General features: G+C 40.0%; 1 protein-coding gene across 5 annotated transcripts in view; it reads left to right on the top strand.

Moving 5' to 3' along the window:
• The window catches only part of LOC132830691 (protein TANC2), a 996,151-nt gene that overhangs the window by 647,481 nt on the left and 321,343 nt on the right, over positions 1–27,327 (top strand). For all 5 annotated transcript variants that reach the window (XM_060848498.1, XM_060848499.1, XM_060848500.1 and 2 more), the window contains one exon: positions 2,362–2,625. In XM_060848498.1, coding sequence (XP_060704481.1) covers positions 2,362–2,625 — 264 coding nt within the window. The remainder of the gene's footprint in view (positions 1–2,361; positions 2,626–27,327) is intronic.

Genomic DNA, 27,327 nt, shown 5'->3' with positions numbered 1-27,327 from the left:
AGCCATTCCTTGAACAATCTTCCACATATCATTTGTGTTCTTCCCTTGAAGCCAATTTTTCCAATCCACACATCCTAAGTCATGCCTCACTGCATCATAATTTCCCTGCCCCCAGCTATAACTCTTGCCCTGCAGTGCACACTTATCCCTCTCCATCACTAGAATAAAAGTCACCGAGTTGTGGTCACTGTCCCCGGAGTGCTCACCTACCTCCAAGTCTAACACCTGGTTCATTACCTAGAACCAAATCCACACCTCTTGTTGGCCTGTCTACATATTGTGTCAGGAAACCCTTCTGCACACATTGGACAAACATCTAATGAACTCGAGCTATAGCTTTCCCAGTCAATATCTGGGAAGTTAAAGTCCCCCGTAACAACCACCCTGCTACTTTCACTCTTCTCCTGAATAATCCTCACAATATTTTCCTCTACTTCTCTCGGACTATTAGGTGGCCTGTAGAAAACTCCTAACAGGGTGACCTCACCTTTCCTATTTCTAACCTCAGCCCAAACTACCTCAGATGGCAAGTCTTCCTCCATCGTCCTTTCCACCGCTGTAATACTATCCTTGACAAGCAATGCCACACCTCCCCCTCTTTTACCCCCATCTCTGACCCTGCTAAAACATTTAAACCCTGGAACCTGCAACAGCCATTCCTGTCCCTGTTCTACCCACGTCTCTGTAATGGCCACAACATCGAAGTTCCCGGTACCAACCCACGCTGCAAGTTCACCTACCTTGTTTCTTATACTTCTGGCATTGAAATATACACACTTCAAGCCACCTTCCTGTTTACAGGCACCCTCCTTCGAGATTGATGCCTTGTTCCTAACCTCCCTACACTAAAGCTACAGTCCAGGTTCCCATGCCCCTGCAGAGTTAGTTTAAACCCTCCCAGAGATAATAACTTTTTTTTCTAGCTCTCAGCTTCCACCCTAGCTCCCTGGAATCCTGCCTTGCATCCCTATCCCTCTTTCTATCTATGTCGTTGGTACCTTCGTGGACCACGACTTGAGGCTAGTCACCCTCTCCCTTCAGGACCCCAAAGATACGATCCAAGACATCACGGACCCTGGCACCGGAGAGGCAACATACCAACCGTGAGTCTTGTTCGTTCCCAACAAACCTTCTAAATGAGCCTCTAACCATTGAATCTCCAATGTCTAACATTCTCCTCCTTTCCCTCTTTCACTTCTGTGCAACAGGGACAGGCTCTGTGCCAGAGACCCCTGGTAAGTTGTCCTCCACAAAGTTTCCACAACAGTATACATGTTTTCAGGGGAACGACCACAGGGGATCCCTCCACTGACTGTTTTCTCCCCTTTCAAACAGTCACCCAGCTTTGTTCGTGCCTGGGAGTAACTACTTCCCTATAACTCTTATTTATCACAGCTTCTGCCTCCCGAATGATCCAAAGTGATAATTAGTGGAGATCTCTTCCTCACGCTCTAAGTCAGGTAAATCTCCTAAATTCCCTTCCTATCATGAATTCCATGTGAGCTGCAACTTGCACCAAACAAAGTCTGCAAGTCACTTCCGTGAAAAACACCTGGATGGATTAAACAATAAAACTTTCTAACCAAATAATCCCTGCCTTAAAGCAATGTGGAATGCTTCAGGCTGCTCTATACCGAAATGAAAGCTATTTTGTCTCATCTTCGGCCAACCCATTGATTCTGTGACTATGCCCACCTTCAACTAATAACTTATATTTATAATCAATATGTTTGCATTCTTTCGAGACGAGCTCAGTCTATCAAGAAACCTTACATATTTATTTACTGCCTCCAGCTTTTCACCTGGCATAAGTGATTTTATTTTATTGAGACGCTTAGATATTTTGACTTAATCAAGAGATTCAGAGAATGGCAATACATAGCCATAGGGCTTAAAACCACATTGCATTATATCACCAGAAAGTCTGTTGATGAGTACATGTGGGCCAGGGCATCAAGAGAATGTCTCTGCTGTCCTTTGAAAAATGCCACAGAGTCTTTGCATTGGCCTGTGTGGGGAAACATCTCATTCATGAGTTGACACCCTCAACAATACAGCATTTCTTCAGCACTGCACTTTACTGTCAGCCTAGTTATACCATCAATTCTTAAACACATGAAATTCAGAATCAGAAGGGAGAAATGCTACCCCGAGCTGAGAATAATTAAATAAGTTGCAGACTATAACTTCTGTAACAAAGTAGAGCAAAAAGGAAAGGTTAAAGTAGTTCTGAATGCTAACAGTTGCATCCACAACTGCAGTTAGCATTTTCAAATTAAATTTGTTTAGAAAGCAGCATGCGAGTTAATTTGCACTGTTCCACCATAACAATTTTTTTCTCTTTTTTTTTCCAATCAACAGCAACTTTGACAAGCTATTCCGAAAATGTAGAACGTGCTAAGTATGGTGGGGAAAGTAGCAAAGAATCAAGCTCCAGGACAAGTGCTAAACCATGGCATGCTCAAAAATCTGCCTTGGATTCCTGCCTATATCGAGTGGATGAAAATATATCTGGTTCTACGTTCAGCTTGAATAAATTCCCAGAAAGAAACTTGGAGACTGTCTCATCTCAGTCTGTCCACTCCATCCCCCTGTACCTCATGCCTCGACCAAATTCTGTTGCAGGTAAGAATATAGATTTGGTGCCTATAATAACTCATATATAAATAATCAGTCATTACTTGTGGCAACAATACTTTTACTGCCCCTGCTTTATTAACTAAGATCCAGAAAGCAGATGTAATCTTATTAGGTTGTATTCCCAACACTGAACCTTTCCTCCAGGAGCAGAACCAGAATCAAGGGGCAGTATTTAATAAAAGTTATTGTGACTCTGCCTTTTGGTTGAAAGATACTGAGAGGCCTGCATTGCCTTTTTTAAGGAAGGTCTGTCATACTAAATGCTACCCAGGCACTGCACTGGACAGTGGGCTTTGCCCTGGACCAAGGACCCCAGGAACCAAAGTTCCATCAACTGAGATGTGTTTCCTAATCAAGACCGAGTAGTCTTTCACTAGGGAGGGGGTGGCTGCTGGCAACACATTGACCAAAGGCCTGATATTATGGTTGGGTCCCAGGCCTTGGTGAGTGAGAGTGTATGGGGGATGTTCGGTTGGCTTCAAGGGCACAGATCAGCAGTCAGTGGGTCAATCCTTCCTGGTGCCAGATCTCTGTCAGCCAGTAAACATGCTTCTATATAGCAAGCCACCCCCCACACAGCCTGGGTTAATAGCAACAGCGCTAGGTTGAGGTCCTTAATTGTTTCATATCCATGTGTAATTTAGATTTTACAAGAAGATTGTCATTTTAGTGTATAGTGTTGCACTTTACAGCATACTGCCTGACAACACCGTTATTCACCTTTCAAATATACCTCTTTGAACACAGAAGGTAGTTAAGTATTAAAAAAAATCTTAAGATTAATGTTTGTATCTAGAAACTTTGTACTGTACAAACAAAATATAATTTTTGTCAGTTTTTGATTTTTTTAAATAGTCTGACGAATTGCTTGCTCCAATTGATTTATTGTTAGTTGAGATAATAATGAAAATACAAGAGCAAAATGAATTGATGCATTGCAATCTTAAGCTTTTGTTTTATTTTGGAGGGTTTAAAGGTCCATTACTTTCCTAAAATTGCAGTGTTCTTTGATTTTTTTCATTTTATAGTCTTCATTAGACTTACTTACATCTTTCTTTCTGGACTGTATAGTTAATTTTACAGGGGAAACCTTTCTCTTTTTGATTACTTGTGCTTGTGTTCCAGGTGGAAGATATTAATCAAAGTACTTGGATGCCAAATATAGCTCTATTAATCAAATAGTATAACAGCTAGTTTAATTCTGAAGTGCCACCTGAACCTTGTCAAGGTTATGAAAGAAAGGTTTAATTTGTGTAGTCCTTTAGCGAATAGTTACACAGGTTTATTTGAGTTTGCAAAAGTTCTGGGCTTTGCTTAAAGAAATGAATCACTTTGTGTCTATACGTGCAAAAGCTTGCAAAGTAAGCTTAATTTGGAATGATTAGAACAGTAACAATGTCTACTGTTAAGACTGAAATTATAATGTTCATAGGATATGCAATTTTCATTTATTTAAAAGAGAACTTTCGAAGTTTTGTGAGCAGTTATGTAGCAAAACCTCAGAGTGCATGAAGTTAATTGACTGTGAGGTCTCTGCCTGCAGTGCATTAAAGGAAGATGATGGAATTAAGGTGTTCAGGTATGGTATTATAAATTGAATTTATGCAGAGTTTTCTTGGGCATAGAACATGTGTTGGAGAATTCTAGTTGTAAGTAAATGATAAAGCGTCTCTTTGGGTTCAGCTAATCTTGTCATTAAGTCTAGATTATGATGTTTTTCAAACATTATGGACATAAATATGAATTTTAAGTTTAGGTTCCTCAGATTTCTGTAATTTACAGAACAGCGGTGTTTGTATTCAGCTGTAATGATCAAAAATAATAAAAATAGTCATGCCAAAAATTATTGTTACATATAATGAGTTGTCAAAACCTTAGACATGACAAGAAGAATTTAGCTGTTTTTCAGGGCAATCTGACATACAACTTTGAATATTTATAAATATGTGTACTCCCTTGAATATTTTCTTGACAAAACTTTAAACATTTGTATCATGGCTTTGTGCAGGCATTCAGACTCTTAAACATGCTAGTGAATCAGTGCGTTGCATCATAAGTTGCTGAGTGTGGTTTTTACTCATGATCCCTTAAGATGTCTGTTTTGAGTTTTATTCAATCCAGAATGGAAAAACAGGTATGTGTTTTTTTTCCAAGGGTGGGAAGATTTGAGGATAATTTAAACATGCTGCTTTGATGGACTTCAAGCCAGTTTTGGAGTACTGTAACAGAACTTGAAGAACAGAAAGCTTACATAAATTTATTTGTGATTAAGTATGGGTGCTAAGAAGTTAAATGATTTTGAATGCTGTATTTTTGACTTTTTGTTTGAATTAAGGATACAATAGTTCCCTGAAATGTGTTGTGGACCAGGCCAGACACCCTCAAAACATTTTTAAAAAGTGGCCCAGATCCTAACTCTGCTAGTTGTTTTTACCAGTTGTAACGTGCATATTCCAGGAGTGATGCAGCTGGTCAACCCAATTAGCTTTAAACAAAATAATTTATTTACAAGATTACTAAATGAAACACAAACAAAACAAAGACAGAATACAAAATAACTTGCCCAAAAACCCAACAGATTATCCAAACTTAATGCTGTTGCAAATACTTGCAACAATCCCCATAAACACCCCTTGGCACAAATGGTAAAAATCAAACAAAGGGTCTTACAGGAGAGAAGTCAGAGAAAGAGTACCAGCATCCACCTGCTTCATTGAGTCCAGCAGCTTCAAACACTCTACTGTGCTAAAAAAACAACCAAACCAGAGAAAAGTTTTCTTTTAAACTTGAAAACTTTTTCCCTGAGGCGGTATCTGTTAGCTATAATTAAACAGGTCCTAAAACCCATCGATACCTAGACTTATCTGTGTTGGAGTCTGTGTCTTTTACGACCCTCTGGGGGGGGGGGTAAAAAGTAAACCAAGAACAATATAACCTTGTTAAAAGAGCAGCATCGTCACAAATGCAACTTTTGATGTAGCAGGTAAGGTTATACCTTTAACTGATATTGGGTCAAAATTTCATTAGTACAGTGTAAGTGCAAAATCAGAGAAAGGTTCTGTTGAAATGCTTAAAAATAAGAGTTTACACTGTAAACTCGGCAGTGAAGGATGTAGAGTCGCGAGTGTGGTGCTAGAAAAGCACAGCAGGTCAGTCAGCAGTCGAGGAGCTGGAGAGTTTCCTTTCCTGATGAATGACTTTTGACCGAAACGTCGACTCTCCAGCTCCCCGACTACTGCCTGACCTGCTGTGCTTTCCTAGCACCACACTCTCGACTCTACATCCTTCACTGCCGAGTTTACAGTGTAAACTCTTAGGTTCTGTTGAAATGCTTAAAAATAAGAGTTTACACTGTAAACTCGGCAGTGAAGGATGTAGAGTCGAGAGTGTGGTGCTAGGAAAGCACAGCAGGTCAGGCAGTAGTCGGGGAGCTGGAGAGTCGACGTTTCGGTCAAAAGTCATTCATCAGGAAAGGAAACTCTCCAGCTCCTCGACTGCTGACTGACCTGTGCTTTTCTAGCACCACACTCTCGACTCTACATCCTTCACTGCCGAGTTTACAGTGTAAACTCTTATTTTTAAGCATTTCAACAGAACCTTTCTCTGATTTTGCACTTACACTGTACTAATGAAATTTTGACCCAATATCAGTTAAAGGTATAACCTTACCTGCTACGTCAAAAGTTGCATTTGTGACGATGCTGCTCTTTTAACAAGGTTATATTGTTCTTGGTTTTCTTTTTACCCCCCCCAGAGGGTCGTAAAAGACACAGACTCCGAAAAGTCTAGGTATCGATAGGTTTTAGGACCTGTTTAATTATAGCTAACAGATACCGCCTCAGGGAAAAAGTTTTCAAGTTTAAAAGAAAACTTTTCTCTGGTTTGGTTGTTTTTTAGCACAGTAGAGTTTCTGAAGCTGCTGGACTCAAAGAAGCAAGTGGATGCTGGTACTTTTTCTCTGACTTCTCTCCTGTAAGACCCCTTGTTTAATTTTTACCATTTGTGCCAAGGGGTGTTTATGGGGATTGTTGCAAGTTTTCCAGCATCACACTCTCAACTCTGATCTCCAGCAGCTGCAGTCCTCACTTTAGCCGAGGTGAAGGATGTATTTGCCTTCTGAGGAGATGTTCAACTGAATGCCTCAGACGCAGTATTTTCAGGTCCGCTGAGGGTTATCTCCCTATTTTGTCTATCATTTTGACCGTAGTTTGACCTGGAGTCTTAGAAAATATTTCTCCTATAAATGATCATGAGGTTGTAATTGCAAGAAGGTAGATGACCGTACCAGGAGATTTGTTATTTCATTTGGTCCTTCCTGGGATGTGGGCAGCAAATACCAAATTGCCACTGAACTGTGAAACCACTTCAGGCTGCATTTAGCAGTCAGCCACATTATTATGGCTCTAGAGTCACAAGCAGGCCAGATGAGGTATGGATGACAGGTTTTCTTTCTTGAGGGACATTAGTGAACCAGCTGTACTTTTACAATAATTAACATTAATTTAATAGGTACCATTACTAAGACCAGCATTTAATTACAGATTTATTGATTTAAATTCCACTCGAAGTTGTGGTGGAATCTGGAGCTTCTGGTCTAATGACATAACTATGACAATATATGCACCCAGCCCCACTATTTCAATTTGTCCTTTATATTTGCCTGTAACAGGGATCATCTAAGGGAACAAATGATGAACTTTTTCACTGGTCTTAATATTCTTTCTTTGTGATGTAAGCTGAAAACTACCTTGACTAGCCCAATTGCAGTTTTAGTGATTTTTCATACAAATGCACTGTTACATCCCAATTTTATATTCTATAACCTTTGCCAGAAAGACCTCATTTTTAATCCTGGTCTTATCTGGACCAGGTATGGCTTTTAATATGAATCTAGCTCCCAAATCTGATGATGGGAGTACAGACCTCCTAGCAATAGTCAGGATGTGGGGCAGAAAATGGTTGGGCGGCACGGTGGCACAGTGGTTAGCACTGCTGCCTCACAGCACCTGAGACCCGGGTTCAATTCCTGAATCAGGCGACTGACTGTGTGGAGTTTGCACATTCTCCCCGTGTCTGCGTGGGTTTCCTCCGGGTGCTCCAGTTTCCTCCCACAGTCCAAAGATGTGCAGGTCAGGTGAATTGGCCATGCTAAATTGCCCGTAGTGTTAGGTAAGGGGTAAATGTAGGGGTATGGGTGGGCTGCGCTTCGGCGGGTCGGTGTGGACTTGTTGGGCCGAAGGGCCTGTTTCTACACTATAAGTAATCTAAAAAATAAATCAGGAAAAAGAACAGGCACGTAAGAAAGGCACTATTACAAAAATCATTGGGGACTTCAATTTGCAGGTGGACTGGGAAAATTGGATTAGATTAGATTAGATTACCTACAGTGTGGAAACAGGTCCTTCGGCTCGACAAGTCCAGACTGACCCTCCGAAGAGCAACCCACCCAGATCCAGACCCATTCCACAACATTTATCCCTGACTAATCCACCTAACACTATGGGCAATTTCGCATGACCAATTCACCTAACCTGCACATCTTTGGACTGTAGGAGAAAACCGGAGCACCCGGAGAAAACCCACGCAGACACGTGGAGAATGTGCAAACTCCACACAGACAGTTGCCTGAGGCGGGAATCGAACTCTGGTCCCTATTGCTGTGAGGCAGTAGTGCTAACCACTGAGCCCCCTTGATAGTGTATATCAAGAAAAGGGATTCAAGGAGTCTCAATGTGATGATATTTTTGAAGTAGCTTGTGATAGAGCCCACTAGTGATGTGTAATGAGGCAGATTTGATTAGGCAGCTGAAGGTGATGGGGCAGTGACCATACTTGAATAGAATTATCCCTACAGTTTGAGAGGGAGAAGCTGGAATCAGATGTCATTGTATTACAATTGAGTAAAGGTTACAATAAAAACATGAGGGAGGAGTTGGCAATAATTGTTTGGAAGGAGAGCCGATTGGGAAAATGGTAGAGCAGTAATGGCAAGAGTTTCTGGAGATAATTTGAGAGGCACATCAGAAATTCATCCCAAGGAAGAAGAAACATACTAAAAGGAGAATGAGGCAACTGTGGCTGACCAGGGAAATCAGAGACAGCTAAAAAGCATACAGTGTGGTGAAGATTAATGGAAAGCCAGAGGATTGAGAAGCCTTTTAAAAACCAGCAGAGGATAACTTAAAAAAAACAAGAATAGGGGGCATTATGAAATATGCAAGCAAGCTAGATAGTAAAAGATGGTTGCAAAAGCTTTTTAGATATCTAAAAGGTAAAAGAGGCAAGAGCAGATATTGGAACACTGAAGATGAGGCTGGAGAAATAGTAATAGGGGGACAAAGAAATGGTAGAAGAATTTAATAGTTTATCTTAGTGGAAGATACCTGGAGCATACCAAAACTTCAAGAAAATCAAGAGGTAAAAGGGAAAGTGGTGGCCATCACTAAGTGGAAGATGCTGGGGAAGCTGAAAGGTTTGAAGGTAGATAAATAACCTGGACCAGGTAGACTACATCTTGGAGTTCTGAAGAAGAAGGCTGAGGAGATTGTAGAGGCATTGGTGGTGATCTTTCTGGACTCAGTGGAGTCAGGAAATGTTGGAGAGGACTGGGAAAAGGGGAATGTAACACCTCTGTTTAAGAAGGGAGGAGGGCAGAAGGCAGGAAACTGTAAGCTGGTTAGCCTGACCTCAGTTGTTGGTAAGATTTTAGAATCCATTATTAAGGATGAGATTATGGAGTACTTGGAAGTGGCCCAACTAGCTTCCAAATAAACGTGTTGGGCTATAACCTGGTTTTGTGTGATTTTTAGCAAGGTAAAATAGAGATGAATCAGTTTGGCTTCGTCAAGGAGAAGTCATGTTTGACAAATCTGTTACAATTCTTTTAGGAGGTAATGACCAAGTTAGACAAAGGAGAGCCAATGGACAAGATCTATTCGGATTTCCAGAAGGACTTTGGAAATGTGCCAACCATGAGGCTGCTAAACAGGTTCAGGGCCTGTGGTTTAAGAAGCAAGGTACTAGCAAGATTAGAGAATTAGCTGACTAGGAGAAGGCAGAGAGTAGGGATTAAAAAGGTCTTTTTCAGGATGGCAGCCAGTCACTCATGATGGGGTCACTGTTGGGACTGCAACTATTCACATCTAGGTGAAGGAGTTGAAAATTTGCAGATAATCCAAAGATAGGTGATGGCACAGATAGTGTTGAGGAGGTAGGGAGGCTGCAGAAGGATTTGACAGGCTAGGAGATTAGGTAAAAACAATGACTGCAGATGCTAGAAACCAGATTCTGGATCAGTGGTGCTGGAAGATCACAGTAGTTCAGGCAGCAGCGAAATCGACGTTTCGGGCAAAAGGGCTTTTGCCCGAAACGTTGATTTTGCTGCACTTTGGATGCTGCCGGAACTGCTGTGCTCTTCCAGCACCACTGATCCAGACTAGGAGAATAGGCAAATAAAAGCAGATGAAGTACAATGTGGGAAAGTGAGAGGTTATGCACTTGGGTGGGAAGAAACTATTTTCGAAATGGGGAAAGGCTTTGGAAATCTGCACACAAAGGAACATGGGAGTCCTCATTCAGGATTCTCTGAAGGTTAACATGCAGTTTCAGTGGGCAGTTAGGAAGGCAGATGAAATGTTAGCTTTTATTTCAAGAGGGCTGGAATACAAGAGTATGCATGTACTACCAAGGTTGTATAAGGTTCTAGTCAGACTACATTTGGAACATTGTGAGCAGTCATAAAGATGTACAGCACAAAAAAAGACCCTTTGGTCCAACTCTTTCATGCTGACTAGATATCTCAACCTAATCTAGTCCCATTTGCCAGCACTTGGCCCATGTCCCTCTAAACTCTTCCTATTCATGTACCCATCCAGATGCCTTTTAAATGTTGCTATTGCACCAGCCTCCATCACTTCCTTTGGCAGCTGATTCCATATACGCACCACCTTCTACGTGAAAAAGTTGCCCCTTAGGTCTCTTTTATATCTTTCCCCCCCCTCACCCTAAACCTATACCCTGTAGTCCTGGACTCCCCCACCCCAGGGAAAAGACTTTGTCTATTTATCCTATCCATGCCCCTGGTGATTTTATAAATTGCCCGTCATGATTTTGAATTTTGGGCTTCGTATCTCAGGAAAGATCTGATGGCGCTGGAGGGAGTCCAGAAGAGGTGTACAACTATGATCCCATGATGAAGGACTTTCACATGAGGAGCTGTTGAGGACTCTGGGTCTGTACTTAGAGTTTAGAAGGATCAAGGAGATCTCATTGAAACTTACAGAATACTGACAGGCCTGGACAAGTGGATATGGAGACGATGTTTCCACTGGTCGTGGAGGTTAGGTCTGAGATGAGAAAGAGTTCAGTCAGATTGCTGCAGATGGCTGTGGTGGCCAAGTCATTGAGTCTGGATGTGAGTTTCCTTGCTGGGCTGGAAGGTTCAGTTTCAGCCATTCATCACCATCCCAGGTAACATCGTCAGTGAGCCTCTGATGAAGTGCTGGTGTTATGTCCCACTTTCTGTTTATGTATTTACATTTCTTTGGGTTAGTGATGTAATTTACGCTTTTTTTCTCAGCAGATTGTAAATGGGGTTCAAATCCATGTGTTTTATGATGGAGTTCCATTTGGAATGTCATGCTTCTCATGTATGTCTCTGTTTGGCTTGTCCTAGGATGGGTGTGTTGTCCCAGTCAAAATGGTGTCCTTCACCTGTATGTAAGGGTACTACATGCAGTTGGTCATGTCTTTTTGTGGCTAAATGATGTTCATGTATCCTGGTAGCAAACAGGCAAAAAAACTAGTCACCAGGATATGTGTAAGTGAGATGCATTAGTCAGGGGTAAATGTAGAGTAATAGGATAGGGAAATGGACCGGGGTGGGTTACTCTTCAGAAGGTCGGTGTGGACTTGTTGAGCCAAATTGCATCTTTCCGCACTGTAGGGGTTCTATGATTCTATGATGTGACTCCAAACCCAAAGTAGTTGACTCTAAAATACCTTCTGAAATGGCCTAACATCTCACTTGGTTATATCAGCCTGTTACAAAGTAATGAGTGTACCTGTACCACATGGACTGCAGGTTTTCAAAAAGACACCTCAATGTCACCTTCTTGAGGATAGTTGGGGACAAAGGTATCTGTGAGTGTAATTGAAGTGTTTTATTAATGGGAGTGACAGAAAAAGGTGTCTCTTGTGGCTGTTGTGCTGAAAGGACAAAATGGAACAAAAGGCATAATAAACCAAGGGCATCTCGAGATGGGCAATAAATGCTGACTTAACCGGCTTTGCCCACATCCCATAAATTAATTTTAAAAATATTTTGTTTTGGGGGACTGTGAAATGCATTCCCGGGGTCAGGAGAAACCACATCAGTATATCAACGTGTTAATGAATGTTTCTGGAGGGAATTGAGGATATAAGGACAGGGCAAGTAGATATGATTAGGTTCCTTGTTCATGCGTAGGATAAACATCACCAAAGATTTGTTGGGCTCAACTTCTTGTTTGTCTATTTAATTGTTTTGTAATCTTGTTAGCCTCAGCAAGATCACCACTTATAAGATTTATTGGCAATTGTAAAATGATTTCTGAATCACTTTATAATTGAACTATTCTGGTGAATCTTAATCATTGTTCTTCACACTGTGTGAGAAATTTCAACTTTTGCTTTTATAAGATGTACGCTCTGTTGCTGTGCCATTTTTTTTCTTGGTTTTCCCATTTATTTCAAATGGCTAGCTATTGTGCTATAATTAGCAATCATGGATGATTGTTAGATTGTTTTTCTATCTAAGGAGGATGAGTCCAAACTATTGTTGTTCAAATAACATCAGGCTTTCTCATTTGTGTGACATAGATTTAAAGTACCCCAGAAAAGAAAATTTATTCCAATTGTAAAATTACCTGTGGTTCATGTGATAAATTTCATGCAATTTAGAGTAGCAGAAATACATCAACACCTGAGAGTATTGAAGGAATAGGCATCTAACAGTGGGTTTGTGTGATTTCAATGGAGAGCTTAAATAGTTCATACTCGTATCTTGACCCTGATGTTAAATACTTAAGTGGGATGGTTCTAAAATTACCCTTTGCATTCCAGAATGACAGTACATATACGCAGATTTGTAAAATGTGCCAGATGCCATATTGATAAAGGGTTGGCAAGCATCGACTAAATGAGCACCGAAGGTATGCAAGTCAGGCACATCATGACTTCAAATATTTCTTTCATGCCAGTTCTACCGTTTTGAAGCTCTAGATTCCAGCTTATGCCCTCACGTTGCAGATTACGTGTTAAGCAACATGAAAACCAATCCATCAGAACTACTGAAAAGAATCATCCATCACTTACACATTAGTTGCTGTTTCACTGTAGCTTCCATTTGATATCTTTTAGATTTCTACCGTAGCTGTTTCAGGTTATGTGGTGAGTAGTGTGGCACGTGATTCTTCATAGATTAGTTGATCCCAGATCATGGTTGTGCTTCCTTTTAAAATCAGACATGATTGGAAGAATGGGAAGAGGCTATGCCAAATATGATCAATGACTGGTAAAGGGGGATGACCTTTCAATAGGAGGCAAATCTTTGCAGGGCTTCTCTTTATTCATGGGAAATGAGCATGCTGGCAAAGCCAAGGTTTGTTTCCCATTCCTCACTGCCCTTGAAAAGGTGGTGGTGAGATGTCTTTTTGAACTTGAGCAATTTATCTGGTGTAGCTGCACCCTCAATGCAGTTAGGAAGCGAATTCCAGGATTTTTACCCAACAACAGTGAAGGTACAGCAATTTAGTTCTACATCAGCATGGTGTGTGATTTGAAAGGGAACTTCTGGTGAGGGTGGTATGTACCTGGTGCCCTCCTTCTTCCAAATGGTAGAAGTTGCATATTTGGAAGGTTCTGTTAAAGGAGCCTTGGTGAATTAGTGCAGTACATATTTTTTCTTTTTGTACACCAGTGGTAGAATGAGTCAACAGTTGAAGTGATGAATGGGGTGCCCATCAAACTGGCTGCTTTGTCTTGGATGGTATTGACCTTCTTAAATATTGTCAGATCTGCTGCTTAGCAAGGCAAGTACTCCATTACATTTTTAGCTTCTGTTGTGAGGCTGTAATATATGGACTAACTATTAACCTTTAATTGCATTGACTGATTTAGTGTCTGGAACTTTCATTTGAAAAAACAAACAAACTGTAACTGAACCAGGACACTAGATTAAAATGGCTCAGAAACCACTTGACCTGCAAGCTGTCCAAGTTTCACAGGGAATTATAGAATGGATGGCTAATGAAAGGCTATCCTTTATTACAAAAGAAACTGAACATCAAAGTTAGTGATGTGGGTGTGGTGAATTGTGTTGTAGCAGAAAGCTGTGATTGCATTAATAGAATGTGTTACTGAAAGAGACATTGGTAGAGCTTGACTACTCGCGAGGCGATTACACTTCTGGTATTGAATCGAGTTTCTTGAGGGTAAACACTGATGTTGACCTCCACTGATATCAGTTGCCACTCCCTGCTCGTTATTTCCTAACCTCTTTTAGATACAGGACACTTCCCCTCACTTGCAACTGCTCCAATAAGACCTTTAGTCTCAGAAAACCTTGATGCTGTTTCACCATTGACAAGCTGTTGTTAATTTTTGTTCAGCTCCATTCCTAAAGATTTCAGTGTCTTCAGCAGCTGTAGTGTATCGTTCCTTTAACTAGCAATAAGAAAGCCCATGTAGATGTGTGCTGCAAATGAACAGCATGGTTCATATCAGCTGAATGCAGATATCAGTGTAGAGGATGTAACACAAAGTAAGTGTGCTGACTTCATTATAATGAATAATTCCCAGGTCTTTTGGGAACTACCTAATTTATCTGCTAAAATGCACCGAATCTGTACCATTTAAGTGCGCATAAAATACTGCAATACCTTCATAATAAGTACCACCTTCCTCCTTGAGTTCAATGCCCAATAGCAGATTCACTTTCCCATGCAGTGATCTCCACCATGGGTAAAGTCTGGATCACAGCCCAATGGGAACAGGGAGTACAGATACTGAGAACAAATCTTAACCCAATTTGTTTAGACCGGTTAACTTGCATCTACCTGCACGTCACAAATATCACTTTTCCTACATTGATTAATTGGCTAGTTTTCTGATGGGTGCCATTGGAACAGGACATCTGAGTGACTTTCAGTCCAATGAAGCAAATTCTAATGGTGACATTCCAGTTTCTGACCAGGCTAAAATGTGTTACCTTCATATAACTTTTTTTTTTAACTTGCAGATCTGAAAAAGTATTGCAACACCATTGTTTTGAAACTCTGAAACAATCAAATATCCACAGCATGTTTAACAATTTACAAACTGTTCAACTATTAAAGCCTTTATTGTTTTGGCATATTTAGATATTTCCTATCCTTTTTTTTCCAAATAAAAGTACCTTGGGAAATAGAAAACTAGATTCCCAAGGTTGTTTAATAGCTCTTTAATCTATACAGCAAATGGAAAACTTGGCAATACATAATGCTGCGTTTTTTTTTCGCAGAGAGCTTTCTTTTCCACATAATTAACTTAGTTGGCTTGATGTTAGCACGTAGGTCAGATCAACTCCAACAGCATGGGATCAATTCCTCTTCTGGCTGAGGTCGGCTTGGAGCCTACCTCCTCATTTGACTCGTAGAGAAAGAACTTTGCCACGGTTCAACAAATAATTGTCTGCGACTTGCCTTCAGCTGAGAACTTGAAGAATTTTCCTCAAGATATATAATTGTTTACAAAGGATTTAATGCTGTTGCCTATCCTGGACTCGCTTAAAGGACCACCATTTAATTATTTTTAATTGACTTGTGACAAATCTTTGAAACAGTTAGGCCTTGAACCCACCTTCTGGCCCAGAGATAGAGATACTATCCCATGCTGTACAAATCCCAGGTTCTCTGTTTGACATGATTAAATAAGTCAAATTACATTTCTTTAAATGAAAGACGGGTACCTCACTAACGTTTGGTTATCACATGGTGACTCAATTCTGTCCGTGATTGTATTCAGTGACCGCTCGAGATTAAGAGACTGTGTAGCTGACTCGTTATGTCCATTTTCCAATAAGTTCAAAACAGTGGTCTTGACAAAAATGTACGTACATTCAGGCTCCAAACTGCACAGAGCGTTCATTTCAAAACACTTCAGAAAGCCAGGGTTGTGCTTGATTTATATCAGTTGTTTATATCTGGATTATCTCCCTCACCCACTTTAACAGTGAAGTAACAATAAATGAGAAACAGCTGCTGTCTGACTAATTGCATTCCTGTGTACCAGTCTTGATATCAGCCACAATCCATTTTTCGTTTTTGTATTGGTGTGTGGGGGAGGGGGGGGAAAATAAAATATCTCCTTTCATCTCTTTGTCAAATCCATTGTATGTAATATGTACTTTTATCAATAATTTTGTTGCAGTTCTTTGATTTGTCTTCCTGTGTACATTATCTCATTCCGTTAGTTTCTTCTTTACCCGGATTGCATGCATTAAAACATAGGTGTTGCTCATTATATCTTCTCACCAGCTTCAGGCCTTCACATGCTATTATTCTCCATTCAAAATCCATTTTATCCAGTGCCATCTGAAGTGATTTACCTGGCTATTCTTCTCCGTCTCCCTTTGTTGAGACAAATTAAACTGGGAATAATGTCTCCCCGAATTGGCAAATGTGAAAACATAACTGATTTTAGTTTTAGAGAAAAATCCATATGGATTCCCTTTAAGAACTTAAACATTCTTAGGATTGTACAATATATGTGGTACTTTTCATGCAATTTATTAGTACTTTGGAAAGCATGAAACTCATTTGTGTTTAAAATTGATAGTCTTGTGTTGTAGAAATTGAGATCAGCTTGTAGAACTGCTGAATCTCTCCGAAATATTGAGATTGACCTCGCATAAAACTGGAAGTGCTGGAGAAATTCAGAATTTCTGCCACTTTCTCTCAAGAAGGAAACATAGTTAATGTTTCAAAACCAATGCAACATTTCAGAACATTCCAGAATATGGCAGCAGAACTGGGCAGCACGGTGGCTCAGTGGTTAGTACTGCTGCTTCACAGCACCAGGGGGCCAGGTTCGATTGGGTGGAGTGTGCACATTCTCCCCTTGTCTGTGTGGTTTTCCTCCGGGTGCTTCAGTTTCCTCCCACAGTCCAAAGATGTGCAGTTCAGGTGAATTGGCCATGTTAAATTGCCCATAGTGTTAGTTGCACTAGTCAGAGGGAAATGGGTCTGGTTGGTTTACTTTTCGGAGGGTCGGTGTGATCTTGTTGGGCCGAAGGGCCTGTTCCCACCCTGTAGAGAATCTAATCTAATCTAATGGCCCAAGAAGTCTCCTTCACCATTTGATGCAATCGTGGACAGAGTTGTCTGATGTAATCAAATACTAATGAGGTACCTGAGTCTCAGTAAGAGTACTGGGGTATACAGTTGTCAGACATCTAATAAATGTGGCTGAGCCGCTGCAAAGGTCAATGCTGTAAAAGTAACTGTAGGTATTTCAACCAAACTTAATCGGACATTTGTGACACACCTTTGGAGCAGATGAAACTTTTTGGCACGGAGGTTAGGACATGAACAGTGTGCCACAAAATCCTTTTTGTGTTTATGCTCATGGAATTGGCATCAAGGCCTCTGAGATAATTCCATTGTCCTGCCAAGAAATACTGAGGATATATCTAAGACAGCAAATGTGGAAACTGTTCAGCCTTTCCCTCTTCCTAGCAGGAATTAGTAATCTAGTAAGCTAGTAATCTAGAGGCCCAGGCTGATGTTCTGGGGACATGGGTTCAAATCCTCTTATAGCCAGTAGTGAAATTTGAATTCAATTAATATATCTGGAATTAAAAGCTAGCCCAAAAGTGCCTGTGGAACCATTGTCAGTTGTTGTAAAAATCCATCTGATTCAGTAATATCTTTTAAGGAAGGGAATCAGACCCACAGTAATAATAGAACATGAAACAGAGGACAGTACAGCACAGTAAAGGGCCTTCTGTCCTTGATGTTGTGCCAGCCTTTTATCCTTACCTCTAAGATCAGACTAGCCTACATACCCTTCAATGCATTAACTTCCATGGTGCCCATCCAAGAGTCGCTTAAATGTCCCTAATGTATCAGACTTTACGACCACTACTGGCAGTGCCTTCCATGCACTCACTGCTCTCTGAGTAAAGAACCTGCCTCTGACATCTCCTCTAAACCTTCCTCCAATTACCTTAAAATTATGTCCCCTCATGATAGCCATTTCTGTCATGGAAAAATGTCTCTGACTATCCACTCTATCTATGCATCTCAACATCTTGTATACTTCTCACCCTTCTTCGCTACAATGAGAAATGCCCTAGCTTCCTCAACCATTCTTCATAAGACATGCCCTCCAGTCCAAACAGCATCCTGGCAAATCTCCTCTGCACGTCTCTAAAGCTTCCACATCTTTCCTATAATGAGGCGACCAGAACTGAACACAATATTCCAAGTATGATCCAACCAGGAATCTGTAGAGCTGCAGCATAACCATGTGGCTCTTAAACTCTGGTTAACTCTTATGTGCTGTCTGAAAATGACCGAGCAAGACTGTGGTTGACTCTTCGGTGCTCTCTGAAAGTGACCGAGCAAACCACTCAGTATAGGGGCCAGACAATAAATGATGGTCCAGCCAGTTAATGTCATAACCCCTGAACAAATAAAACAAAAAATATGTTGTCCACGTCTTTTCACTGTCATAAAGTCGTAGAGTCATGCAGCATGGAAACAGGCTGAGCAGTCCAACAATCCCAAACTGAACTAGTCCCACTTGCCTGCTCCTGGCCCACATCTCCAAACCTTTTCAATTCGTATACTTATGAATGTATTTTAAACGTTATAATTGTACCCACATCCACCATTTCCTCAGGAAGTTATTCCACATGCGAATTATCCTGTACATGAAAAATTTGCCCTTTATGTCTTTCTAAAATCTTTCTTCTCTCTCCTTAAAAATATGCCCACTAGTCTTGAAATCTCCCATCTCGGAAAAAGACAACTTCCAATAACTCTATCTATATCACATTTTATGAACTTTTGCTTCCCAACCTCATACGTTCCAATTTAAATAGTTCCAGCTTTTCTTTATAATTTAAGCCGGCAACATCCTGGTAACTCTTGTCTGAATCCTCTCCTGCTTAATAATCATTCCTAAAACTGGGTGACCAGAACTGGCCACAATATTCCAGAACAGGCTTCATCAATGTCCTGTACAATCTCAACATGACTTTTCAACTCCTATACTCAAAGGACTGAACAATGAAGGCAAGCATGCCAAACATCTTTTTAACCAGCCTGTGATGCAAACTTGAAAGAACTGTGTATCTGCACCGCCAGGTCCCTCTGTTCTACAACACTGCATAAGGCTTTGCCATTAATTGTATAAGCCCTACCCTTGTTTGTTGTAACAAAATGCAATGCTCACACTTATCCAGATTGAACTGTATCTGCCATTTTTCAGCCCATTGACCCATTTGATCAAGATCCCTTTGTAATCTTCGAAAACCTTCTTCATTGTCTGCTTTGATGTGAAGATATTGGGTTGAACAAGGTCAAAAATTTTCCTTGCACAAGACCATGCTGACTATTCCTAATCAATTTTTGTCTCTCCAAATGTCCATAAATCCTATCTTTTAACATCACCTCCAACAATTTAACCACAAAGTCCGACTCAGGTCTATAGTTCCCCTGTTTCTCCTTACAACCTTTCTTAAACATAAATTCAATGTTAGACTCCCTCCAGTCACCAGGCATCTCACCCGTACAGATGTTGCAAATATTTCTGCAAATGGTCTCAGAATTTCCTTCCTTGCTTCCCACAACATTCTGGGATACATTAGATCAGGCCGCAGAGATTTATCCACCTTTGTATTCAATAAGACCTTCTGAACTTCCTCTTCTGTAATGCGAACTGTTTTTAAAAATCAAAATTTATTTCTCTCCATTGTCTTGACTCCATTCCTTTCTCCACAATAAAAACTAATGTGAAATATTCATTTAGTATCGCTCCCATCTCCTGGGATTCAACACAAAGATGACCTTCGTGATCTTTCAAGGAGTGTGCTGGAGGTATTGACCCTTGGTATGGTGCTAGTATTTTTGTGTAGTGTAGAGAGATGAAAAGATATACCAAAATTTCCTCCTCATCGATATCTAGTTACAACTTGAGAAATCTGTGAGATGTGCAATTTGACTGCATGAATGTCTGATCCATGAATGAATGTGTAAAACTCCTCCTCTGACTCGGTAGATTTAGGGTTCAAGTCCCACTTGTTAAGACCCACTGAGGAAATGTGCTCTGTTATTCCAGAAATATACCAAATATTAATATTTTAGAAAGGTACACACAGTATCCCAGTTTACCTGCAGTTTACCAGCAGACCAAGGTTGATAGAAAGCGAGGATGAGCTTTCAGTAATAATTGAGAATTATTATTTAATTTAAGAAATTAGACAATAGCTACAAGTATAACACTTCTAGCTAAAACTCTAATCCTTTTAAATCCCCCTTACCCATGCACGCGCACACGCACACGCACACAAATAAATAGGGAAAAATAGATTGGTGGAGATCGAAAATACTAGGAAGTCAGTTCCGTGGTCTTTGCTTCTGATTCCAATGTTGAGATGTTACTTTGGCTAGCCAGACCATTGGTGTTTAGTTGCTTTTCTCTGGCAGCTTCCATTGGTTTGCAAGAAGTGTAGAATGACTGATTCAATTAGAAAACATCTCTGATTTATCAATTGAAAAGTTGCAGCTGAGTGAAACTGCTGCTGGAAAGGTAACTAGTTTTCTTCAAATTCAAACTGATTTCCTTTTATGGAGAGAACAACAACACACCCTTCTGAGTCTTTCTGTCTCAGTGTTTCTGTAACCTACTTTCAGTTCCAACGTGCTCAGTGAGATAAGAACCAATCAGCTTTACTTCTAAACCTCCCTTGGCTCCTGGTTTTTGAAATCATTAGATTAGATTCCCTACAGTGTAGAAACAGGCCCTTCGGCCCAACAAGTTTTCACCGACCCTCCGAAAAGTAACCCACCCAGACCCATAACTGATGGGTGATTTAGCATGGCCAATTCGCCTGACCTGCACATCTTTGGACTGTGGGAGGGAGACACAGGGAGAATGTGCACACTGCACACAAACAGTTGCCCGAGGCTGGAATCGAACCTGGGACCCTGTTGCTGTGAGGCAGCAGTGCTAACCACTGAGCCACCTGATAAGGTGAATGGCTAAGATCTTTTCCCCAGAGTAGGGGAGTCCAAAACTAGAGGGTATAGGTTTGTCTGCATATTGCGGGAATCCATAGCCAATAAAATAGAATTCACAATTGGTATTGAAATCCTTGCTGTGAAATTATGCGCCATCCTGATAAATCTGTTTTTAAAAAAAGTTTTTTCTCCTTGCAGTCCATACATCTTTTAAAAACACAAAAAATAAAAAGTCATAATTCTTACTTTAACACCATGGCACAAAAACTGAAGCTGACACTATGGAACAGTACTGAGGGGGTGCTGCACTGTTATAGGTGCCATCTTTTGGATGAATAATTAAAACATGGCACCATCATATGTTTATAAATGTTTTCCTAGCATTATGTTAAATAAGAGCTAATATTTGTCTCTGGTGTCCTGACCAATACTTATTTCTCAACCTCTCAAAATCAGATTATTTGGGCATGATTATGTTGTTTATGGGGTTTTGTTGTGCACAGTAACTTCCCTGTTTCTCATCTTACAACCATGACTACATTTCAAAAATGCTGCTTTGGATGTAAAGCATTGTAGTAAGGAGAGGCACTGTAGAAATGTAAGCTTTTCTCCCATTCACACAGCTTCCCTTCATTCTATTGATCACTTCATATTTTAATCCTACATCCCAGGACTTTGTGTATCAGTTACCTTTTTCAGCTACTCCAAGTGGTAGTGGATTTCATATTCTTTCTCCTTTCCATGTGAAACCCTTAAGGAGCAATTCATCTTCCTAATGTGCTATTCTCTCCCCTTGCTTTTAAAATATTTTAAAAGTTGCTGTAGTTTGGGCTGCACTGTTTCCAGTTTTGTGATTAAAAACATGCTTTCCTGTCAACTCTCTTTGGTCACCAATTCACAAACCTGATTTTCCTAATTTAACTTATCAAAAACAGTTCTATTTCATGAAAAGATCACCAGTTTCAGTGGTTACTCCTCGTAAGTAAAAGTATCTGGTAACCTTTCACTATCTATTTTGTTTGGCTTTGATGTCTTTACTTAAACAAAACATGCAAAAATTGGTCTTTAATGTTCTGGGCATTTATATCTAACATTATGCTTGTGTTGGTCATATCTAGGCTCTGTCTTACACCTGTGTCTACTTGCAAATTAAACACTTTTGAATCTGAATTCTTAAGTGTTAGGGTTTCCATACTTCTTGCAAAGTTTAATCATTTTGTATATTTCTCTTCACTTTTTTTATTTCTCCCGAAAGTTCTTGTAAATATTGCTTGGCCTCTGTGTGCTGCATCAATTATTCTATATCATGCTGAAATTTTTCAGTCTCCCCTTTGTATTATTGGGAAGTTTGAGGATTGTTTCAGCATATCCCAGTCTCGATGTTTAGGACTAGTCTCTGGCCATTACAGGAATGATGAGTGAAATGTGCTAATGACCCAATTAGGCAGCATTTAACTACGTAACTGAGTGTAAATTCAAAAGGGAAGAGGAAAATAGAAGAAGGTGTCATGGTATGGAAAGCATACATGATGTTTATTCACTGTTCTGCCTGTTACATAAGCAACTAGAAAGAACACTTAACTTAAACAAGGGACTGCGGATACTGGAGATCTGAACCAAATACAGAAATTTCTGGGGAAACTCAGCAGCTCTGGCCACATCTGTGGGAAGTAAACAGAATTAGTTTTCTGATAAAGTCACTTATCGCAAAACACTAACTTTGCTTTCTTCCCATTGATACTGCCAGACCTTTTGAGTTGCTCCAACAATTTGTTTTTTGCAGAAAGAACACTTGCTAGCTATTGGATACATGAAGCCAGCTCCCCACATCAGTTATTTCATTCCCATGCATGCATGTATTCATAAAATGATAGATATTCTAGTGAAGATATTTAATGCAACATTTTAATTCTTGACTTCATACCCTTAGGAAGCTTGCATGCTTTTCAAAGTGCAGCTAAGTGAGTTCAGTGTTCGTGATAAGCCACTGGATTATATCAGTGCATTCTGAAATTAAGATCTTTTTTAAACCTTGCAAGATTTGAGGGCTATTGAGTTCTAAATGAGTGCAAGAATGAAAGGACCTGAGTGTACATATGCATAAATCTTTGAAAGAGAGCAGTTTATGAAGCATACAGCATCCTGGGCTTTATCAAAATTGGCATAGACTGAAAAATCCAGGAAGTTTCATTAAATTTGTTTCAGACCCTGGCTTGGCCTCGCCTGGAGAATTGTGCCCAGTTTAGGGAGCTGGGCATTTTGGAAGAATGTGAAGGTATTAGAAGGGATGCAAAAATGATTCATAATAAAAGTTCCAGGGAATGGGAAGTTCAGTTACATAGAAAGCTTGGAGAAGTTGGAACTGTGAAGAAGGGGCTGAGACAATTTTTAATCGAAATGTTCAAAATCATGTCAAGTCTGAATAGAGTTGATGAAGTGAAACTGTTTTTTGAAAATATTGACAATCAGTTTGTCCAGATTTAATGTAACTATGAAAAGAAACAATCCCAACATCAGGGAAGTCTTACAGTTTGAAATGCACTACTTGAATGTGGTAGAGGTTGTCAACTGATGTTTTTAGGAAGAATTTCCTGCACAGAAAAGACTGGCTACAGGGAAGAAAATAAAAGGACAGGAACTAGGTGAATTGCTCCTTCAGAGATCCAGCATGAAGAAGTCAACTGACACCCTTTTGTGCTATAACCAGTTTATGCTTTGTTGATGTAATGTGTTTCTTAACAAGTGTTATGGGAAATCATCATGTAAAGAGGTACCTTTTTCACTGAATCAGTATCATCCCTATAACTCTCTCTGCTAACATAGAAGGTTTTTGGCACATTCTAATGTAACAAATTCTTCCACATTTTTTGTAATATATTTTGATGTATTTCCATGTGTTCACTTTTTTCAATAGTTAAATGTGATTTAGAAAGATTTTTTTTCTATCTAATACAATTCAATGTAGAATCATAGAATGATTACAGTTGTGAAAGAAACCACAGCCTTAAGTTGTTGTGATATCAGAATAAGCGTTCTGTCTTATATCTGCCATGATTGACTTCAAACAATATCTTTGGCAAGAAAGCAACAAACACAAATTCCAGACTCCAGTCAAATGTTACAGAATTCCTTGTCCCTTCGCCTTGCTATTCTAAAAATGTAGTTCTGCATAAATTACACCTGTCACCAACCATGGTTTGTTTTATCGCAAAAGATGATCCCTGTAATGGTAAAAGCTGATTTGCTCCTGATCTTCGAATAATCTTAAGCTATGTAAACTACCCCACACTGATGCAAGTTCGTCTCTGCCTCATTTTCAGATATGGCGAAGTGATATCTAGGTGAGAGCTTTATACTTCAGTCATATTCTGTTGCATTATTGCCAACACTGGTTGGTGATCAAACTTGGAGATGATTGGCACTGACTCTTAGACTACTAGAACTGAGGGACTCTGTAGTAAAATCAGGGATCACTTTTTCAGGACAAAGATGAGAAGATTTTGGAACACAGCTTCAGAAGGTAGTAGAGTTGGGTTATTTAATATTTTTAAGACAAGGTGGATAGATACTTATTAGGCAAAGGAACTGTGAGTTTTCAGAGGTATATGGGAACATACAATTTGAAACACAAGCCAATTTTATTAAATAGTAGGGCAGGCTTGAGGGGACATCTGGTCTATTAGGTTTTTCACTCAGAAAATGGTACGGGTGTGGAATACCCTACCTGCTAATGTAGTCAACTCAGCCACATTAGGGAGATCTAAGCAATCCTTAGATAAGCACGTGGATGATTTTAAGTGTCAGGGGACAAGCTGAAAACAGTTCTCAGGGTGGCACAACATCGAGAGCCAAAGGTACTGTTCTGCACTGTATTGTTCTGTGTTCTATTCCTATTTCATGTGTTCATAAAGCTCACTCCCTTATTTCATTCTTGTGAAGGTATGTTTTTAATTACCAGTGTTAATTAAAGAGATAGCTATCCTGACAAAAGTGTTTTTTGATGATCAATCTATCAATACAAACTAAGGAAGACAAAATTGAGTTAACCACCAAGAATGCAACTGACTTGACTGGATGTACTCTTGGTTTAGCTTACTGTCATGATTTTTTCAGGGTTGTTATAACCCATTTATATGGTATAGTCAAGTCACATTGAGAGACCTCTATTGCCCTGCCATATGACTTGTACTTGAGGGAGTTTCCTGCACTTATTCTGCCGGTACAAAATCTTACTGCTCAGGCCCATTTCTGGATTTTTCTTGGACGCCATGTGCTGAATATAGTTTACAGGTTAACTCATCATTTTTAGGGTTCTCTATTTATCATTATCTAATCAACAGAAGGTTGATTAAGTACTAGACTTTGCTGACCAGACACTTAGCATTCAGCTACTGAGTTGTTTAATGCTTTAATTCCGGAGTACTTCAGGAGTATCGCCATGTGTTTCAGTTCTAGGACATCCTTACGAGTTTAGATGGTTGTGGGTTCATTATTGTTGTAGACAGTAACTCAGAGCAAGTTTAAACCAAAAGGAATAAATCCTTAGGATTTGTTCTTCCTGTGACATGGTCCAGCAGAACATACTTCACAGTTTATAGAATCGCTACAGTATGGAAGTAGGCCATTTGGCCCTTTGAGTCATCACAATTCGCTCTCCCCCCAACCCAGACTCATCCACCTACCCTATCTCTGTAACCCCATATTTCCCACTTAGCCTGCACATCCCTGAACACTATGGACAATTTAGCATGGCCAATCCATCTAACCTGCTCATCTTTGGCCTGGGGAAACAGGAGCATCTGGCAGAAATCCAAGCAGACACTGGGAGAATGTGCAAACTCCGTGAAGACAATCACCTGAGGTTGGAATCGAACCTGGGTCGCTGGTGCTGTGAGGCAGCAGTGTTATCCATGAACCACCATCTCACCTCCATTCCAAATCTTGAACCAATATGGCAGGGAATCTACCAAATGCTCAGAGCTACCTTCACCTGACCATAACACAAAGTGCCGTGTGGGACAGATTGAGCAAGAGGCATTTAAAAAAAGGGTTTTCCATATCGGGCAAGTTCCACCTTTTAAGCTGTGGTGTACTGGTACTCCCTATATTACAAAGACACAGATTATCCTTGATGGTGTATTTCCTCCAGATGCTTCACTTTGTCAATAGACTACAGTCTAGATCTTGGACTACAGAATCCATAGAACTTTTTTGCTAACTGCTCCTTTAATACTTCAAGTTCTGAAGATATCTGCAGGGAAATGGTTTAAATATGGGAGAACTGATAACCATTGTCTTAAAACCACATCAGTATTCCAACAAGGGTATCAAAAGTCGTATCCCGAAACATCGATTCTCCTGCTCCTCGGAAGCTGCTTGACCTGCTGTGCTTTTCCAGCACCACGCTCTCGACTATCAAATTCATGTTAAGTATTTTATGTTCCTGTCAGCCCTGTCCATAATTTGAGGTGTGGATTCAACAATAACCAGGCTATAACTTGGTCTTTCAGATATTGTACCATCAGAACTCTCTAGACTGGACCTGCACTGCAGAACTATTCCTGTCCATTAAACAGCAAGTACCTCACAGCAGGAAATTGCCTGAAGGAATTTGCAGCAAGCTGGCAAAGTCATACACGTGTTTTTTGGGTTCTGCAATCTAGTAATTAGAGTGACTTGTACATAATCACAACTTGACCAAACTACCATCATTTTAAAGATGTTGTCTGGCCTGATATAATCATGTGGGGAGTGATGATACTGGTAGGCTAAGAGACATGGTTTCAGCTGCAGAAATCATTTTTAAAAATTGCGCCTTCTGAATAAGAAAGATAACTGTTGCTATCAAACTGAAAACACAAAAGGTCATGAAAGGTCCACTGTGATTGAGAATGATGAAGATATTCCACTTAATCAGAAAAGTTGTTGGCATTTACCTGTGCTCTTTTGTAATATCCAAAAGGTATAGAGTGTGTTGTATAATCTTCAATCTGTGGTTTCAGTATGTTGGTTAATAGGGAATAATTCAAGTTGTCAGCACTACCTCAGAGAAACTGCGTGATTGCAATATATTGTCACCTGGCATGAAATAAGTCTGGTTCAATTTTCATATAAAATGGTCAGATAAAATGGTCTGCATTCATATTTTCTTAGATGCAGGGTCTTTGAGATTCTTGTGAACTCTTCTTTTGAATCTGAAGGTTTATTGTTCAAGTATCCATTTTACATGACTGGCTTGTGAGAGCTCCTTGTTGAGAAATTGCTTTGGCAGTTGTCCGAAAGTTATAAGTTATGCACCAAATCCAGGACTTTATTATGAGCCACAGAAAGTGTTATCTTGGAGGCAATGCAGCAGACCATGTACAGATAAGCTATTGTGTGAGCATAGGAAAGTCAATCTGCTAAATACTGACTTGCAGTCCTT

This window comes from Hemiscyllium ocellatum, chromosome 32 (assembly GCF_020745735.1).
Source record: "Hemiscyllium ocellatum isolate sHemOce1 chromosome 32, sHemOce1.pat.X.cur, whole genome shotgun sequence".
Classification (NCBI taxonomy): domain Eukaryota; kingdom Metazoa; phylum Chordata; class Chondrichthyes; order Orectolobiformes; family Hemiscylliidae; genus Hemiscyllium; species Hemiscyllium ocellatum.
Note: the sequence above shows the minus strand (reverse complement) of the source record. Positions and strands in the feature narration are given on the sequence as shown.